Source organism: Plectropomus leopardus, chromosome 6 (genome assembly GCF_008729295.1).
Source record: "Plectropomus leopardus isolate mb chromosome 6, YSFRI_Pleo_2.0, whole genome shotgun sequence".
NCBI lineage: Eukaryota > Metazoa > Chordata > Actinopteri > Perciformes > Serranidae > Plectropomus > Plectropomus leopardus.
The window spans coordinates 18700496-18720164 of NC_056468.1; the positions used below are offsets into that span (position 1 = coordinate 18700496).

At 42.1% G+C, this 19669-nt stretch overlaps 1 protein-coding gene across 1 annotated transcript in view; it reads left to right on the forward strand.

Annotated features, from left to right (window-relative positions):
* Window positions 1-18686, forward strand: part of dnah10 (dynein axonemal heavy chain 10) — a 28363-nt gene extending 9677 nt beyond the window's left edge. The window contains exons 27-78 of the mRNA XM_042487993.1: window positions 34-156; window positions 243-476; window positions 595-818; window positions 1368-1637; window positions 1744-1927; window positions 2056-2190; window positions 2442-2594; window positions 2795-2983; window positions 3250-3396; window positions 3889-4080; window positions 4226-4344; window positions 4428-4586; window positions 4691-4826; window positions 4927-5049; window positions 5135-5266; window positions 5393-5609; window positions 6354-6473; window positions 6585-6730; window positions 6817-6969; window positions 7064-7324; window positions 7405-7577; window positions 7684-7777; window positions 8025-8192; window positions 8329-8517; window positions 8942-9113; window positions 9207-9410; window positions 9493-9573; window positions 9749-9946; window positions 10072-10233; window positions 10344-10518; window positions 11395-11576; window positions 11670-11806; window positions 11890-12107; window positions 12251-12472; window positions 12660-12807; window positions 12969-13248; window positions 13341-13570; window positions 13670-13943; window positions 14058-14162; window positions 14275-14429; window positions 14512-14666; window positions 15134-15317; window positions 15427-15627; window positions 15943-16152; window positions 16273-16368; window positions 16451-16622; window positions 16718-16849; window positions 17096-17307; window positions 17421-17588; window positions 17713-17893; window positions 17969-18114; window positions 18218-18686. Coding sequence (XP_042343927.1) covers window positions 34-156; window positions 243-476; window positions 595-818; window positions 1368-1637; window positions 1744-1927; window positions 2056-2190; window positions 2442-2594; window positions 2795-2983; window positions 3250-3396; window positions 3889-4080; window positions 4226-4344; window positions 4428-4586; window positions 4691-4826; window positions 4927-5049; window positions 5135-5266; window positions 5393-5609; window positions 6354-6473; window positions 6585-6730; window positions 6817-6969; window positions 7064-7324; window positions 7405-7577; window positions 7684-7777; window positions 8025-8192; window positions 8329-8517; window positions 8942-9113; window positions 9207-9410; window positions 9493-9573; window positions 9749-9946; window positions 10072-10233; window positions 10344-10518; window positions 11395-11576; window positions 11670-11806; window positions 11890-12107; window positions 12251-12472; window positions 12660-12807; window positions 12969-13248; window positions 13341-13570; window positions 13670-13943; window positions 14058-14162; window positions 14275-14429; window positions 14512-14666; window positions 15134-15317; window positions 15427-15627; window positions 15943-16152; window positions 16273-16368; window positions 16451-16622; window positions 16718-16849; window positions 17096-17307; window positions 17421-17588; window positions 17713-17893; window positions 17969-18114; window positions 18218-18364 — 8988 coding nt within the window. The 3' untranslated portion in view covers window positions 18365-18686. The remainder of the gene's footprint in view (window positions 1-33; window positions 157-242; window positions 477-594; window positions 819-1367; window positions 1638-1743; window positions 1928-2055; window positions 2191-2441; window positions 2595-2794; window positions 2984-3249; window positions 3397-3888; window positions 4081-4225; window positions 4345-4427; window positions 4587-4690; window positions 4827-4926; window positions 5050-5134; window positions 5267-5392; window positions 5610-6353; window positions 6474-6584; window positions 6731-6816; window positions 6970-7063; window positions 7325-7404; window positions 7578-7683; window positions 7778-8024; window positions 8193-8328; window positions 8518-8941; window positions 9114-9206; window positions 9411-9492; window positions 9574-9748; window positions 9947-10071; window positions 10234-10343; window positions 10519-11394; window positions 11577-11669; window positions 11807-11889; window positions 12108-12250; window positions 12473-12659; window positions 12808-12968; window positions 13249-13340; window positions 13571-13669; window positions 13944-14057; window positions 14163-14274; window positions 14430-14511; window positions 14667-15133; window positions 15318-15426; window positions 15628-15942; window positions 16153-16272; window positions 16369-16450; window positions 16623-16717; window positions 16850-17095; window positions 17308-17420; window positions 17589-17712; window positions 17894-17968; window positions 18115-18217) is intronic.
* Window positions 18687-19669: the final 983 nt, after the last annotated feature.

The following is a 19669-nucleotide window of genomic DNA, read 5'->3' on the forward strand; positions in this document are numbered from 1 at the left end:
AAAATCCACACTGAATAAATGTTTCTTGCGCAGGTATGGTTGCTGGTACAACGAAAATGGATGTACTTGGAGAGCATATTCATTGGTGGAGACATTCGCTCGCAGTTACCAGAGGAAGCAAAGAAATTTGATAACATTGACAAAAAGTTTAAAGAAGTGAGTGTTGCCATAATATTAGCCCGATGAAATAATCTGTTACTGGACATCTCTAAGCAATATCGTCCTCTTCTTTTTTTCTGTAGATAATGAGTGACACAGTGAAAAGTCCAAACATAAAGCGGTGCTGTCTGATTCCCAACCGGCTAACAGACCTGGAAGGCCTGAGTGATGGTCTAGAGAGGTGTCAGAAGAGTCTTAATGATTACCTTGACTCCAAGCGGAATGCATTTCCTCGCTTCTTCTTCATCTCTGATGATGAACTGCTCAGCATTCTGGGAAGTAGTGACCCTGCCTGTGTCCAGGAGCACATGATCAAGGTATCATGCCACTACAAACAGACATTTAGTTTTATTCTTCAAAGCTAGGTGAGGAGGATTGATGTTTGACATGTGTGTGAAACATTTCCTAGATATTTTTTCTTCTTTGTTCCATAAGATGTATGATAACATAGCATCTCTGAGGTTTGATGTGGAAAGCAATGGGGAGACCGTAGCTGGAGCCATGGTGTCTGCTGAGGGTGAGGTGATGGAGCTGAAGAAGCCCATCCCAGTGGAGGGCAGAGTGGAGGAGTGGATGACGGGAATACTACTGGAGATGAGGAGGACTAATAGACTCATCACCAAGGAAGCAATCTTCCGCTATTGTGAAGACAGAAGCAGGTGCGTATAGATGCTAAGGTTGTCCGAAGAATTGGTACTTAAATAATTTATTGACACCTCATATTTAAAACATAAAATCTCTGGTGATTATACAGTGGATAGTATCAAAAGTACCAAAGCTATTCTAAAGTTAGACTTTCAACCCAAGACTGCACAGATGAAAAAGCAGGGAAGAAAATCAACTGGTCTTCAACTAGTGGCTGTTATGGCTTTCTTTTCAGCAACAAACACATCACATGACTGGAGGCATGTGTTCAGTGACTTTTCCTACCTGTGTGCATGCTGTTAATTTAAAAAAAAGAAAAAAATCATCCTGTTTTTGGTGTCTAGGGTTTTTCTTTTCTTTTTGTTTTGTTTTGTTTTGGTTTTGCCATGGTATTGAAATAGGTATTTAGTATTGTGTTTTTATACTAGAACTGGTATACTATGATGTGTACTCGTATCACATCATAGTTTAAAATGCTGATATTGTGACCACATTGGAAGATACTATATATATGTATGTGAGCAATTTTGCCAAAGTAAATGTGTCATTCCCATGTCTCTCAGGGTGGATTGGATGTTGCTTTACCAGGGCATGGTCGTTCTGGCTGCTAATCAAGTGTGGTGGACCTGGGAAGTGGAGGATGTCTTTAAAAATGTGAAAAAAGGAGAGAAGCACGCACTGAAGAATTACGCTAAGAAAATGCACCAGCAGATCGACGAGTTGGTAACACGCATTACACAGCCTATGAAGAAAAATGACAGACGAAAGATAAACACAGTGCTTATCATCGATGTCCATGCAAGAGACATTGTAGACAACTTTGTACTAAACAGGTAACCTTAAGAATCACCAGTTTTCACTTTTTTATTGCACATGAAAGTGAAAGTCATGGGTTTGAAGGTGAGCTTAATCAAGATGAATTTTGAATTCTCTTTCCAGCGTAATGGACGCACGAGAGTTTGAGTGGGAGAGCCAACTCAGATTCTACTGGATGCGGGAACCTGACAACCTATTTGTGCGTCAGTGCAGTGCTTCGTTCTCTTACGGCTACGAATACATGGGATTAAACGGTCGATTGGTTATAACTCCTCTCACAGACCGTATCTACCTCACCCTCACACAGGTCTGAGAAGCTCTGATAATTTGTATCAACCAAGCAAATTAATAAAATACCCAAGCAGACATATGTAAATTATCCTGTCAGTTTGTTTTGAAAACATGTCTGGATGTGGGTATGTATTTGTGATTCAGGCCCTCTCCATGTACCTGGGTGGAGCTCCTGCTGGACCAGCTGGTACAGGAAAGACGGAGTCCACCAAAGATCTGGCCAAGGCATTAGGCCTGCTCTGTGTGGTTACAAACTGTGGTGAGGGCATGGACTACATGGTAAGAGGTCTTCATTTGAAGAGCCAGCTGCTACTGAAAGATATATCTCAGTGAATTGCTCCGTGGGGTTTTCCTGAGAATTATCAGTTTCTCTACATTATAATTCACCTCTAAGACATTACTGTGTGTTATTTCTGCCCAAATGATAACCATTTTAATTTATATTTTTAAAAAAACAAAGTAGCCACTCTCTGTTTTTCATTTGTCACTAGAAGACCTTTTCCTTGAACACCTGTCCTCTTTGTGTGTAGGCTGTGGGAAAGATCTTCTCTGGCCTTGCCCAGTGTGGAGCGTGGGGCTGCTTTGATGAATTCAATCGCATCGATGCCTCAGTGTTGTCAGTCATCTCCTCCCAAATCCAGACTATCCGCAAGGCTCTGATTCTTCACCTTGAAAGGTTCCATGTAAGTCTGTTATAGGTATGCAGAACTATGAATGAATACATAAAAAATAATCCCAATTGTAATTTCCATTCAAGGATATTTCAATGAGGGTTATTTCACTTGTGATAATTTAAATTGATAGCATGCTTTTTTTAGCCTATAAGCAGAAGTTTTTGACCATTATTCCGCTTAAACCACCTCCTCCTCGCCGTGCACATCAGTTTGAAGGGCAGGAGATCAGCCTGGATGACCGCATGGGGATTTTCATTACCATGAACCCAGGTTATGCAGGACGCACAGAGCTGCCAGAATCAGTCAAAGCCCTCTTCAGGCCTGTGGTGGTCATTGTGCCTGACCTGCAGCAGATTTGTGAGATCATGCTCTTCTCTGAGGGCTTCCTAATGGCCAAGGTGAGACACACACACACAAAAAAACGAAAATTGAATTGTTGCTGTTTATTGCTCTCATCTAGAGTACAGTACCAACACATATTTATTCTGGGATGTAAGGATAGTTTGTGTTCATTTATGTTGAGTAATTTATGACATTTTTAATTAGTTTTTAGTTTTTTTTATATAAACATGTAAAAATCTGCAACTGTACCCTCCAAACTGCTCACCGCTTACCTACGCATGTCAATTTCAGGATTTTATCTTTTCACTTTTCTTCAATTCAGATGTTGGCAAAGAAGATGACAGTACTGTATAAACTGGCTCGTGAGCAGCTGTCCAAGCAGTCTCATTATGACTTTGGCCTGCGAGCTCTGAAGTCTGTACTAGTGATGGCAGGAGAGCTGAAGAGAGGCTCACCAGACCTCAATGAGGTAGAGGCCAAATATTTTTCATGTTTCACTTTCTGAGGTCTTAAGACAAAGATTCAGTCTGTGTCTACCTAGTATTTTGCAACAAGAAATAGTGCTGATGCCACAGAGAATACGTGAAAGAAAATCTGTTTTTCTAGTGCTTTGAAACAGGTTTGACTGCTCCTTGTCAGTATGGTAGATGTAGGGACTGCAGTCTGACTTAAAAACTGTGTGTCAAAACACAAAATTAACCTGAAAAACATTTTCCCCTAAAGAACTGTAGGTTTAAGAATAATTAAAAAGAGAAAAAATAGTACGAGGTCACACAGATCTAAATTCGTGATAGGTTGGGTGATTTTTATCGGTAACAAATATAAGTTAATTTTATATGACCGAAAACATCGTCCACTTTAATTCTTGTGATCATATTAATTTTGTTTTGTTACAAGATTTTGTAATGGCTTGTGGTCTTTGTCACCCGTTTGTTGTTATCTCTGTCTTTCCTCTCCACAGGATGTGGTGCTGATGCGTGCTCTCAGGGACATGAACCTGCCAAAGTTTGTGTTTGAGGACGTGCCACTGTTCCTCGGGCTGATAACAGATCTGTTCCCTGGTTTGGACTGCCCTCGTGTTCGCTATCCCAACTTTAATGATGCTGTGGAAGAGATCCTGCAAGACAACAAATATGTCATGCTGCCCAACCAGGTGTTTCATCTGGGTCTTAGATCTGATTCTTTCAGATTCAAACTTTCCTACACAACCTACAAATTGATGAGTTACAGTGGAAAAGATTTAGTCACAGTCTTTACATGTTGATATAGTCTATTCTTTATGCTGTCTGTGGTTTCAGGTAGATAAGGTGGTTCAGATGTACGAAACGATGATGACCAGACATACTACGATGGTCGTGGGCCCAACAGGCGGAGGGAAATCGGTCGTAATCAGCACATTATGCCAAGCTCAGACAAAGTCAGTTTACATCACCTAGGTTTACACCACCTTCCAGATCTTTTATGTGGACAATAGTAACCTTTATTTCATCTCATCACCAGATTGGGATTGCATACCAAGATGTATCCTCTGAACCCTAAAGCCATGAGTGTCATAGAACTTTATGGTATTCTGGACCCTGACACTCGAGACTGGACCGATGGGATCTTATCCAACATCTTCCGTGACATCAATAAGCCTTCTGACAAAAAAGAACGGAGGTAAAAAAGAATTAAAGGAGATATTCAATCAATCATGATGCGGAATATGCCAGTGATGCCATTCATCCATTCATACTACATAAAGACATGAATTTGTATCACAGGTACATCCTGTTCGATGGGGATGTGGATGCTCTGTGGGTCGAGAATATGAACTCAGTAATGGATGACAACAAGCTCCTCACTCTTGCCAATGGAGAACGGATCCGTTTACAGAGTCACTGTGCCCTGCTGTTTGAGGTTTGTCTGGATTTTTAAGATGACTGTCAGTAGAATAACTTTCCTTACACTTTTCTGCAAAGTTTTAGAGCAATAATGTAAGAAAACATCTCCATCATAGGTTGGAGATCTGCAGTATGCTTCCCCTGCTACTGTTTCCCGCTGTGGGATGGTTTTTGTTGACCCCAAAAACCTGAGATATACACCGTACTGGCAGAGATGGGTGAATAACAGACCTGATGGGGTATGAGAAAAAAACATATACATTATGTAATACTTGCACTTGCTTATAAATTGATGATATGATCTCAACACTGTTTCTTTTCTAGGAACAAAAAGTGCTCAACAAACTGTTTGAGAAATATGTGCACAGCTCTATTGACATGATCGTAGATGGTGTTATTGATGGCAAACAGGGCCAGAAACTGAAGACTGTTGTCCCTCAGACAGATCTGAACATGGTGGGTTAATCTCATCATCTCAAATGTGCTCCAATACAAGTATTGTTGTTATTATGCGTGAAGATAAGTATCGTGCCATATTCGGACTTCTTGGATGAATTGTGCATATGTTGACGGCTTGTTCAGGTGACTCAGCTCTGCTTGACACTGGATGCGCTGCTTGAGAGTGAGAGCAACACTGCTGAAGTGCTGGAGTGTTACTTCCTGGAAGCTCTGTACTGCTCACTGGGGGCCACACTGCTGGAGAGCGGCAGGATCAAGTTTGATGAGTTCATCAAAAAGCTTTCCTGCTTAACCACGGTGCATGATGAGAAAACCCTGGCCGGGCCTGGTGAGATCCCAGGTAAAAAGCAAGATCTTAGATGTTCATGAAACTAAAATACTAGCATAATAGCCAGCCCGTTCTCACTCCGAATTCCTTAAATAGCTCCGTCCTGTCTGTGCTTTTGGCGTGTGCGTGTGACGTCAAAAGGCACCGTATGTGTCCAACTGGAAAGCTGCTGGACGGTGTCAGATGACAACACAGTCAGACCTAATCAGTGTATGGCATTTGTGGCTGCTTTGGCTTGCCATACTGGTGGCGTTGTAATTATATGCTGACGGGTATTCAGCATCCAAACCAGGGACATCCAGTAATAACCCTGCCAGTAACCATGTACTATAAGGAGCACGAGTACGCTTATAGGGCAGGTGGGTGAGGAGGTGTATGGGTCCCGCAAATAGAATAAATGTGCATAGAGAGAGCAAACTGACCAATCAGAGCAGACTGAGCTTCTCCGGAGGCGGGGCATAAGCTTAGACAGACTGTTTCATACAGAAGTGCTGCAGCAGAGTATGTGACACATCAAGAAACACTGTACCCGAGAACCCCGTTGGTAGATGACTATATATAATATGAGATTGCCTATTATTGCAGACACTTTTGAAAATTAGTAGGACTGTTTTATAGTTTTAGGCTGAATTAAAAAAAAAAATCATGATGAAAACAAACCCTGTTGTACTTTTCAGCAGTTTTTTTCTCCACATGAAAATGTGCAAGTGCCTTTATTATTGTATTATTGATAACAAAATGTCTGCATCTATACAGGATACCTCCCAACTCTGTATGATTTCCACTTCGATGGGGCACAGGAGAAGTGGGTTCCCTGGAGTTCCCTAGTCACCAAATACATCCACAACCCCGAGATGAAATTTGCTGATATTCTAGGTAAAGCAGAAAAATCAAGGATCCTGCATTCATACATTTAGATTTAGACTTTTTGACCCTCCTGGGCTCCTTCTGCCACTTTAATTCCTCAATCCTCCATTTTTGCTATAGTACCAACTGTCGACACTACAAGAGCCAGCTGGATCCTGGAGCAGATGGTGAAGATAAAGAGGCCAGTGCTTCTGGTTGGAGAGTCTGGCACTTCCAAGACTGCCACCATTCTTAACTTCCTGAAGAACCTTAATACAGATACAAGAGTGAGACTACCATTAAACCATACATGTGCATACTTGTTATGTCACTTTGGTTTGAATTCTTTACATTTCCTCCCTTCTGTTTCTAGATCACTCTGATCATCAACTTCTCATCCAGAACAACTTCAATGGACCTGCAAAGGAATTTGGAGGCCAATGTGGAGAAAAGGACCAAAGAGACCTACGGGCCTCCAATGGGAAAGAGACTACTGGTCTTTATGGATGACATGAATATGCCGAAGGTACCTGCATGCTCTTAGCCAAGTCTCTCATCCCCTTCACCTTGACAGCGCCTGTATGATTGACATTATTGTAATATACTGTATGCTTATCCAGGTGGATAGTTATGGCACACAGCAGCCCATCGCACTTCTGAAGCTGTTATTGGACAGAGGAGGCATATATGACCGAGGAAAGGATCTGAACTACAAAATCCTCAAGGACCTTGGTTTTATTGCTGCCATGGGGAAGGCAGGAGGTGGGAGGAATGAGGTGGATACCCGCTTCATCTCACTCTTCAGTGTCTTCAGCATCCCCTTCCCTGCAGTAGACTCCCTCCACCTTATCTATGCTTCTATTATCAAAGGCCACACCAGAGTGAGTCTCTCTTTCCCACATATATCAGAATCTCACTCATCCATGTCACTCCAATTTAATAAACTTGGTCAATATTTTAGGCATTTGAGGGTGCCATACAAAATGTTTGTGATAAAGTCACCTTCTGCACACTGGAGCTTTACAACAACATCATCAAAGATCTGCCACCCACTCCCTCCAAGTTCCACTACATCTTCAACCTGAGGGACCTGTCTAGAGTCTACAATGGACTGACCCTCACCAAACCCGACAGGTCTGATCTCGCACATTTACTCTATTAACAAACTAATAGAAACTTTACAGGTAGAAGTCTGCTTTCTTTAAAAAATGTATTTGCTTGCCTAATTTCTCTCTAACAGGATTTTGACTGTCACCCAATTTGTGCGCGTCTGGAGAAATGAGTGCCTGAGAATCTTTCATGACAGACTCATTGATGAAACTGACAAAGCCTTGGTAATAATTATTAATAATATTAGGAGATGTTTACTAGAGCTGCACAAAATATATATATATATTTTAAATGTGTCATCATTACATCATCTTGTGCAATAAACACATTGAAAAGATTGTGATATAGCTCAAAGAGATTTTTTTGACTGCTATTAAAAATGTAGGCTCAAAATCTACTGTAAACCTAATAGTTCTGTTGTGTTATATTTCAGCTTTCAAATCTACTTGATGTGGGTTTTTTTTCCACCAGGTCCAAGGCCACATAAAGAATCTTATTGAGGAGCATTTCAAGGCAGACACTGAAGCAGTCATGAGGGACCCAATTCTTTTTGGAGACTACAGAACAGCCCTCAGTGAGACTGAACCGAGGGTCTATGAAGACATACAAGACTACGACGCGTCAAAAGCCCTGTTTCAGGTATTGTTAAATTATTACCTGCTTTATTATTCACAATGTGTGGTCTCAGACTAATATACTTTTTGGAATGTAATAGTATAATGATATGACATTCTTAGAATATACTCAAAGACCACTGTGTTTTTTCATTCTACAGGAAATTCTAGAGGAATACAATGAGAACAAGTCACAGATGAACCTGGTACTGTTTGACGATGCTTTGGAACATCTGACCCGCGTGCACCGCATCATTCGCATTGATCGAGGCCATGCACTGCTTGTTGGTGTGGGGGGCTCTGGCAAGCAGTCCCTGACCAAGCTTGCTGCATTCACTGCAGGCTGTGAGGTAGTAAAACACACTAAAAGCAGAGCAAATGAACTTTTTATCAACATGTTCACTACTAGACACCACATGTGTCAAGCCAAGCAGTGGAGCACAAAGTACACAAAATACAAGACATCTAGAATATTTCCATTTACTGTTATAAGAATGTTGCATCTCAGTTATGAATACTTGACTCAAAAGTTCAGTGAAGCATTGGAAAAAGAATATTTGGAATATAGTTATAGGTGACACTGTCTTTCAGTGTGGAAACAGGGGTCTTTTAACTTTAAACCTGCTCAAGGAGATATTGAAAGAGAAAATTAGGCCTTTAGGGGTTAAGCAGCATTAAACTATTCCTTCTTATCTTTTTAAAGTGGCTTTTAACCCTGATTTTTATGTTGTAAGACATTGTATAAAGAGAAATATTGTAATTTGCATTTCCTAGGTGTTTGAGATAACACTAAGCAGAGGATACAGTGAGTCAAACTTCCGTGATGACCTGAAAACATTGTACTTGAAGCTTGGTATTGAAAATAAGAAGACAGTGTTCCTCTTTACTGATGCCCATGTTGCTGAGGAAGGCTTCTTGGAACTCATTAACAACATGCTCACCTCAGGTTAGGTGTCGGTCTAACTTCCTGGCTCACATTTTATTCCATTTTTCTTAAAGGCTACAGCTGTAGTTTTCTGATCATGGTCTCCCTTTATAGGCATTGTTCCTGCATTGTTCCCTGATGACGAGAAGGAGTCCATTCTCAACCAGCTTCGTGATGAGGCTCTTACGATGGGAGCAGGTCCTTCTAAAGAGAGTGTGTGGCGATACTTTGTCAGCAAGAGTGCCAACAACCTACACATTGTTTTAGGCATGTCTCCAGTGGGAGACACCCTGAGGACACGCTGCAGGAACTTCCCAGGTGAAAAGCAGTGTGAGGCTTCACTGGATTTCATTATAATGTCTGAGTTTATTTCACTAACTGTATGTGCCTTTTTCCACAGGACTGATGAACAACACTGTAATAGACTGGTTTCTGCCGTGGCCTCCACAGGCGTTACTTGCAGTAGCGCAGTCTTTCCTCGGTGTGTAATTACACATATTTCTATCTTTTTTTACATGCGTTTGTTATGGAAAAGTTCATTGTGACACAGCCATTGAAGGGCTTTCTTTACTCTCATCAACTGTAGTGAGATGTACAGCTGGAATATTATCCCTACATTTTGAGAGTTTAATCCACAAAGTTGTTTTTTTCTACAGGTGAAAGTCCAATGATTCCCGAGGCACACTCTGCAGCAGTGATAGAGCATGTATGCATGGTCCATACCTCTGTGGGTGACTACAGCAAGCTATACCAGCAGAAACTCAGACGTTGTAACTACGTTACTCCAAAGAATTACTTGGACTTCATTAGCACCTATTCTAACCTATTGGAAGAAAAGGACCAATTTATTCTGGGTGAAAAGATGACATATTTTTAAATTCTATGTCTGTGTGAATGGTTAGACTGGTGACACAGCTACCATGCATTAGTATGTTTATTGGAGAAACTTTTTTTGTTAAGTTGTTCTCTCGCGTTCCAGCTCAGTGCAAACGTCTAGAGGGAGGTTTGGATAAACTGAAGGAGGCCAGTGAGCAGCTGGCTGAGCTAAATGTCAAGCTAGCAGAGCAGAAGGTTGTCCTTGCTGAGAAGTCCACAGCTTGTGAGGCCCTGCTGAATGAGATTGCCACAAACACGACTGTAGGTCAGTGAATACCTGCATCTCAAGGTTATGATAAACACAGTGTCCTGCAGGCTTTCGAAACCAAACACAGGTGTTACAAACCACTTAATCTATAATGTTTCCTTTCCTAGCTGAGGAGAAAAAGACTCTGGCTGAAGACAAAGCCAAAGAAATTGAAGAGCAGAACAAAGTGATAGCTGTTGAGAAGAAAGAAGCTGAGAGTTCCCTGGCTGAGGCTTTGCCTGCATTAGAGGCTGCTCGCAACGCCCTGCAAGACCTGGAAAAATCTGATGTCACAGAGATCCGGTAAGTTCTCCTCCACACTCAGAGCCAGTGTTGCCAACTCTTCTCTAATGAAATAGCCAGCATTAGCTCCAAAAGTCACTAAAAGTTGCCTGATGACATCATACATTAATTTGCAAGTTGATGGCATCATCACACATCAATAGGAGTATTAAAAGATCAATTAATTAGGTTCAATGTAAAATCCTTCATGAAACATTTCAATGACATGAGAGCTATGGTATTTCTACCATAGTGCACCACTTACTCCCATTTTCAATCCAGAGAGTGATAGCGTCACTGTAACCACAGAAACTCAGTACAACTGAGCTCCACGGTGAGCTGGTTCTCCTCTCCTCCTGCCCTGCCTTTCCAACATCTACTGCACGCTGCAAGGGAAGAGAGGAGGAATGACCGATCGATCGCCGATGGCAGAAGAGTCATGCAGCATGCATTGGAATTACTTCAACCATTCAATATATTTCTCTCTTTGTCTCTCGTGGACTGAATAAGTCACAAAATTTGCCACCAGTTTTTTTTAGAAGTAAAGTTGATAAGAGGATTTGAAAAGTCACTAAATCTAGTGAGAAAGTCACCAAGATGGCAACGCTGCTCAAAGCATTGTTTTCATTCTGTTGTTTAAAAAGTTTGCGATGATGGCGAAATTAATCAGGATGAATGAATGAATAATGATGTCTGCAATGCAGAAACCCATACTAAATCTCTGTAAAGAAAACAAATGGTAACCCCGAACATGCTGTATATGGACTCTAGAATGTTTAATCGAACTTTGATCAATCATACAAGACCAGGACCTAACATACCTGACCAAAAAAAACAAATTTACACTATCTTTTAATCCAACCTCTATCTGGCTTTTTCCTCTGGTCCATTGTGCAGATCCTTTGCCAAGCCACCCAAACAGGTGCAGGTGGTTTGTGAGTGCATTCTGGTGCTGCGTGGGTACAAGGAGATCAGTTGGCAGTCAGCTAAGGGGATGATGTCAGAGGCCAACTTCCTGCGCTCCCTGATGGAGATGGACTGTGATTCTATAAATAACAACCAGGTCAGGACTGTCAAAGGTAAGTCAGCTTCATTATCTATGATATAATATAAATAATTATTATAGTGACAAGTATTCAACAGTTGTTGTCTTTGCAATTTCCTCTGGCTAGGCTTCCTAAAGAACCTCCAGACGAGCTTTGAGGAGATGCAGGCCATCAGTAAGGCCGGCTCAGGAATGCTCAAGTTTGTTGAGGCTATCATGGGTTACTGTGAAGTTGCAAGGGAGATAAAACCTAAGAGAGAGAAGGTAATGCAAGTTTCGTGCATGCTATTACATCATGCTTTCTAAGAAGGAACACAAATTCAAGTTATATTTCCTGAATTTTGTAGGTGGCACGCCTAGAGAAAAACTTCTTTCAGAGTAAGCGGGAGCTGGAAGGCATTCAAAGTGAGCTGAACGGTATCCAGAAAGAGTTGCATGCTCTTGGAGAGAAATACCAAGCTGCTATCTGTGAGAAACAGCTGCTGCAAGAGGAGGCTGAGCTGATGGAGAAAAGGCTAATAGCTGCTGACAAACTCATCTCTGGGCTGAGCTCTGAGAATGAACGGTGAGGCTGTAAATGATGCAGCACATGGTGTCACAACACTAACCAACCATGCTAAGAGTTGCTTATTTGTTTCTTTTTTATCTCCTTTTTTCACCCCTTTGTCCCCACCTATCTCTGTTTACTTTTCAACTATACCCACTCAGGTGGACACAAGAATTGGAGGAGTTAAAGCAGCGGCGCGTGCGTCTACTTGGTGACTGTCTGATCTCTGCTGCTTTCCTCAGCTATGTAGGGGCCTTCAGCTGGGACTTCAGGGATAAAATGGCATACCAATTATGGGTCAAGGATGTGCAGGATAAAGGCATCCCCTTAAGCCAACCTTTCAAAGTGGAAAGCCTTTTAACTGATGAGGTGGAAATCAGCAGGTGAGACAGAGTGTGTTCTCATGACAGATTTTGAAACATGAGAAGACAATATAGAGAATGAGTTTCTCAATTCAAATGATGGGAATCAGGTGTTGGCAGGATAGGTGCTTGTTGTACAATGTGTTGGTTGGCCTTTTTTTTGGCTGTACACTGACTATGTTGCTGCTGAATAAATCCTGTGTGACAGATGGGGCTCTGAGGGCTTGCCTCCAGATGAGCTGTCAGTGCAGAATGGAATCCTAACAACCAGAGGGAGCCGTTTCGCCATGTGTATTGACCCACAACAGCAAGCCTTCAATTGGATTAAGAAAAAGGAAGAAAACAATGACCTCAAGGTTCAAAGAGTTTAATTTTTGTACAAATTATGTGTCATTACTGCTCACAGATCCCAGAGTGACTGCTTTAGTTTGCTTTCCACTGCTGACATCTCTAGAATCAGCACAAGAGAAAGAGTCACTATGCACAGACCTGACAGTGTCATCATCGTTTTCCCCAGATCTCATCTTTTAATGATCCAGACTTCCTGAAGCAGCTAGAAATGGCCATCAAATATGGCTACCCATTTCTCTTCCAAGATGTGGATGAATACATTGACCCTGTCATTGACAATGTCCTGGAGAAGAATGTAAAAGGAGCAGAGGGCAGACAGGTCATCATGCTAGGTGACAAAGAGGTGGACTATGATCCTAACTTCAAACTGTACCTCAACACCAAACTGGCTAACCCCAAATACTCTCCATCAGTGTTTGGAAAAGCCATGGTCATTAACTATACTGGTAAGACTCTGTGGCATGGCAGCCAAAGTTTTTGCCTGTAATTTTTGAACAGCATGCACTAAATGCTTTGTCTGTTCCTTTGTTACCTGTAGTGACGCTTAAGGGCTTGGAGGACCAGCTGCTGAGTGTTATCATGGGCTTTGAGAAGAAGGAGCTGGAGGAACAGCGTGAGCATTTGATCCAGGAGACAAGCAACAACAAGAAGTTGCTAAAGAACCTCGGGGACTCCCTGCTCAGAGAGCTGGCCACATCCTCAGGCAACATGTTGGACAACACAGAGCTGGTTAAAACACTGGAGGAAACAAAGTCAAAAGCCAGTGAGGTGAGTTTGGCTCCAGCAAGCATCAGTGAATGGAAGAAAAGCATTTTCACTGAAGTCACTAATCCTAGTTTTTTCCTTGTTTGATGTTATGATCATCAGGTGTTTGAGAAACTTAAGTTAGCTGAGAAGACATCTGAAGACATTGATAAACTCAGAGATGGCTACCGACCTGCTGCCAAGCGTGGTGCTATCTTGTTCTTTGTACTGACAGAAATGGCTCTGGTGAACAGCATGTACCAGTACTCTCTCGCCTCCTATTTGGAGGTGTTTGACTATTCACTGCGCAAATCCCTGCCTGATGCCATTCTGCCCCAAAGACTGAATAACATCATGAACACTCTGACATACAGTGTTTATAACTATGGCTGCACAGGTAAAATGATGAAGAGTGAATAATGGAGTGGATGGGATCACTTTAATAAGTTATAGCCCAATATTTGTGATTACTTTGTGGATATTTAAAGCTGATCTGACTGTATATCCTTAGGTCTGTTTGAGAGACACAAGCTACTCTTCTCCTTTAACATGACCATCAAGATTGAGCAGGCAGAAGGAAGGTCACCTCAGGACGAGTTGGAGTTCTTCATCAAGGGTGAGTTATACACAGAAGCTGAACTTCACTAAAATGTTTACGCAGTTTGCAGTGATCACAAAGTCAGACATATTATAAGAAAATTTTCTTGTTTATCCACCTGTGTTTAAAGGTAATCTTTCCCTGGAAAAGAGCACGCGCACAAAGCCTTGTGACTGGCTTGGAGACCAGGGCTGGGAGGACATCATCAAACTAGCTGAGCTCTTTCCTGAGCAGTTTGGCTCTCTGCCTGATGATGTGGAGAAAAACTCCACTGACTGGAAGTCTGTAAGTGACCGCAGTGACAGGAATCACTGTGGGCATTTCACTGTATAAGTGGAGAGTTTAACCGTCATTCTTTTTTCCTCAGTGGTACGACTTAGATGGACCTGAACAGGCTCCATTGCCCATGAAATATGAGGAGAACCTGTCAGCCTTTCAAAAGCTGCTGCTGCTGCGCTGCTTCCGTGTCGATAGAGTCTACAGAGCTGTGACTGACTACGTCACTGTCACCATGGGCGAGAGGTGAGACTATATGTCACTTTCACTATATATACAATTTATACAGTGCATGTAATGTAATGAAGTAATAATACTTTGTTATAGTACTGAAGTGTTTTTTGGGAGTGTCTGTACTTTACTTACTATATGGAAGGAAGTGAGGAAGGAAGGGACAGACAAAACTAATGAGGAAAGGATGAACTGGATTTTGTTCTTTAAATCCTCTAAGTTCCTTGACCTTGTCTTTCTTCAACTGTAATGTACGCTAAGGTGGTGTTTGTTTTGAAGAAATACACTATCTGTACTTTTACTTAAGTGTGGCTTTCAGATACTTGATCCACCATTGTGTATAATATACAATATACACCACTGTAGTGAAGATTAAGTTGACTATACGCAATTATGTGACACTGTTTACAGAAGATATAATTATTTACACAGAGAGAAATCAAACCCTTAGTTTCTGCGTGTGTTCTTTTGTTTCCGCTCAGATATGTGCAACCCCCTGTGATCAGCTTTGATGCGATTTATGAACAGAGTACACCTTTCTCTCCCATTGTCTTCATCCTGAGCCCTGGCTCTGACCCAGCCACTGACCTCATGAAACTAGCAGAGAGGTCAGGCTTTGGAGGCAACAAGTTCAAGTTCCTTGCTATGGGCCAAGGCCAAGAGAAGGTACTGACGCTTTTTCGTGTGGTCATGTAGGGACCAGGAAGTAGTCACACTAGACAACAAAATGAAATAACGATATGGAAGGTAATTGTCTTCTGTACCTGCGATAAAGGTGGCACTGCAGTTGCTGGAGAGGGCGGTGTCCCGTGGTCAGTGGTTGATGTTACAGAACTGTCACCTGCTGGTAAAGTGGCTGAAGGACCTGGAGAAGTCCTTAGAGAGGATCACCAAGCCAAACCCCAACTTCCGCTTGTGGGTCACCACCAACCCAATCAAGGATTTCCCCATTGGCATACTGCAAAAGTCTCTAAAGGTGAAAGGATTAATTAGTAGTTGTTTTTAAATCCATGTTTAATCTACATGTTGGGAGTATGACAATGTTGTAAGGAGATACTTCTTTTTTGTTGCACACACCGGTGGGACATAGCCACATTCAGTGAGCATGATCGAAACAGTCACAACAGCTAATCTATTGTTAAGAGAAACAAGTCCTGTGAGCGTGAATTGAGACCAAATGGCTTGTTGAGATGTTTTGATGGTAAATATTTTGCAAAGAAACAATAATAATAAAATAGACAGAATTTCAAGAATGTCAATGTGCTTACATGTACCTCAATATTGTGTGCAGGTAGTGACGGAGCCTCCGAATGGTCTTAAGCTGAACATGAGAGCCACATACTCTAAAATCTCCCATGAGACCTTGACTACATGCCCCCACCCTGCCTTCCGCAGCCTGGTGTATGTGCTAGCCTTCTTCCATGCTGTGGTGCAAGAGAGACGCAAGTATGGCAAGATTGGCTGGAACGTCCCCTACGATTTCAACGAGTCTGACTTCTTCGTAAGTGGCATGGGAGTCATTCGGATGTTGAAATAAGTGCTTTTATTCTATTTTTATTTAAAGTCTTATCAGTACTGTTTCATTTGTCAGTGGTTAAAAAAATGTAACCGTGTTCAACAGGTGTGTATGGAGATCCTGAACACCTACCTGACCAAAGCTCACAACCAAGGAGACAGCAGTATTCCCTGGGGAAGTCTTAAATATCTTATTGGGGAGGTCAGGCTAAACTCATTGACTGTATTTTTATTATTATGCTGTTAGCTGATGCTGTGTGTTAAGCATGTGTAATGTTCTAAAGGTGATGTATGGTGGGCGAGCTATAGATAGCTTTGACCGCAGGATCCTTACTGTCTACATGGATGAGTACCTCGGAGACTTCCTCTTCTCCACTTTTCGGCCCTTCCACTTCTTCAACAACAAGGCCGTCGATTACAAGATCCCTCCAAATGGGCCAAAGAAAGTTTATGTTGGTCAGTTGTTGTTTTCTTTACTTCACAATCACTTAAAACGTTTCTGTACATTTCTGTCATCACTCACAGCTTTTCCCTGCATTCATCTGTTACAGATGAGATTGAGACCCTGCCACTGGCAAACACAGCAGAGGTGATGGGTCTTCATTCCAATGCAGAGATAGGGTACTACACTCAAGCAGCTAAAGACATGTGGACTCACCTAATAGACCTGCAGCCTCAGACAGGTACAATTTGGCATATCTAATATCTTCTGCCTCTTAAGTTTTTTTTTAGGAAGAAATTGTAACATTACTTGTCCACCACAACAATGAGTTTTAAGTGCTAAAGAGCATCCCAGGAAGAAATATTTACTATTTTTCAGAAGGAGAAGCTGTTCCATAACGTTAAAGGGTGTTTGCTTAACTCTCTTTGCAACTGTGCTATCAACTGCTTCCTCTCTTAACGCCTTTAACCACTCTCGCATGCCTCAGGTGAATCCGGTGGAAGCATCAGTAGGGATGAGTATATCAGCCAAGTGGCCCAGGACATTCAGAACAAACTGCCCAAGTTATTTGACATGGATGTGATCCGCAAAAAGTTCGGCACAGACATTTCCCCGACTTCAGTGGTGCTGCTTCAAGAACTGGAACGCTTCAACAAACTAGTGGTCCGCATGCAGCGCTCTCTGGCTGAGCTGCAGAGGGTGAGAAGGAGGGGCAGATGATAACAGGATATTGGGGGAAACAAACAGATAGGTGATGGGTCTTTGTGCTTCACACAGGTTTAGATTTGTTCTGATTCCCTTGTGTCCCTTAGGCCTTGGCTGGTGAGGTGGGTATGAGCAGTGAGTTGGATGAGGTCGCTCGGGCCCTTTTTAATGGTCACATCCCCGCAATTTGGAAGAAATTGGCACCTGACACTCTTAAGTCCCTCGGCAACTGGATGAGCCATTTCAAGAGGCGTTATGAACAGTACAGCTGCTGGGTGAGGACAGACTCACAATATTACAGATAATCTCTTATGTGGCCTTTTGTAATCTGTAAAAAGTAAAAAAAAAAAAAAAAAGTGAGAAGTTATTGTTTTGTCTTATGTCTCTTGTGTCCAACAGGTGGAAGAGGGAGAGCCAAAAGTTATGTGGCTATCAGGACTCCATATTCCAGAGTCCTACCTGACTGCCCTGGTCCAAGCCGCATGCAGGAAAAATGGTTGGCCTCTGGATCTTTCCACTCTGTACTCACAGGTGACACAGTACCGCAGTGAGGATGAAGTCAGTGACAGACCTGGACAGGGTAAGAAAATAACAATCACCATTTGCAGCATGATGAGTGAAGAGGTATAAAGACTGATAGTGTTTCCCCCTACAGGCTGCTTTGTGTCTGGCCTGTATCTGGAGGGAGCAGACTGGGATATGGAGAAGGGCTGCTTAGTGAAGAGTAAACCAAAAGCTCTGGTTGTTGAACTGCCCATTCTCAAAGTCATCCCCATAGAGGCCTGCCGCCTTAGACTACAGGTGTGGCCCACAGACACTACAGCCCTCTGTAGACTATTTAACATCACTATTTTTATGTTTTTTCCTAACAGTTTTGTGTATCTTTATGTGTTTTTTATGGCAGAATACACTACGGACACCAGTGTACACCACATCCTTGCGGAGGAATGCGATGGGTGTGGGGTTGGTGTTTGAGGCAGACCTGTTCACCACCATGCACATCTCCCACTGGGTGCTACAGGGAGTCTGTTTATGCCTGAACGCTGACTGAAGAGAGCCATCAGCTGAGCTGGTCAGCTTTCCCACAGTCTGTTCCAACACGTTAATTAATGACAACAATGCCTGACATCTGATTTTTTTTTCAGGAAAACAAATGAGTTATAATGAAAGATTGTACATATTTTTTGAAAGAAGAATTGATACAGACACATGAGAAAACTAGATAGACATAACTTTCATTAATTTCTCACTAGATGGCAGCACACATCAGCACTGAGCTCTTCACTCTGGGCAGTAGCTCCAGGGAGTTCTCTTTAGCGGGCTTTAAGTGCCAACAGGCTACAGTGGGTCATGATCTTTCAAGCCTATTTATGAATAAATGTTTGCAGTTCACTTCCATTATGTTTAATTTTTCCTTTTCTTTAACAACATTTTTGTTTGTCTGTCCATTCCCGAAAAGGACAGTAGAAGCAGAATATTTCTGCTGAGGTTGTAAGGGGAACACAATCTGCTGCACACAGTGGAAAATGTACCACTGACCAAAGGCTGCTGAAGTTTTCCACTTTATCCAAGTAGCTTTTCAGCTGTTCTCTGCAGTATAGGTAGCAGCGTATGCTTTATTGTAGCATTTAACAAACAGATCTAGTGCAGCACTGAGTAATCGAGGCTGCTGAGGTAAGCATGCCAAAGCAGGTGAAGTTTACTCTGAAACTCAGACAGCCCCAGTGGATCTGGCAGCTGGCGTGGCAGTGAGATTACAGAAACACTGAAATAAAAACTGTTTTGCACCATACAGCATACAACATACATCATTCAGCTGGAGTTGTGCATGTGCAGCTGTGATCAGGGATGTGCTGGTTAGGATAGACTGTGAAATATAGACTGAAATCAGGCAAACAACCCAATAAAATGAAAATATGTCACATTTACATTTAATTGTATTTTCTTAATAGATCACTGTCAGTCTATTGTGTCACCATTGAGCCTCCTTCTGAATGGCAGAGGGTAAAGGTTAGACAGCCCCTTCTCATCTTTAACTAGTAGGACTATCATAAAGAGGGAAATCAGGACATGTTTATGACCAAACACAGGAGGGGAGGAACTGAGTTTCCCTATTGAATAAGGGAAAGAATGGTGTGCTGTTTAATGTACCTCAACCTCATATACATGCACACCTACACAGACAATAGTTAATATAGCTCCTTCTGTTTGCATAGTAAAGGGGAAGGAAATGCTGGAAGCAGGAGAGTTACTACTACTAAAAAAAATCCTCTCAATGGAACCAACCCTCGTCTCCCTCCTCGGAGGTCAAAATTAATTTCAGCTGCTCGTGACTGGAGGGATTTACATTAACCCT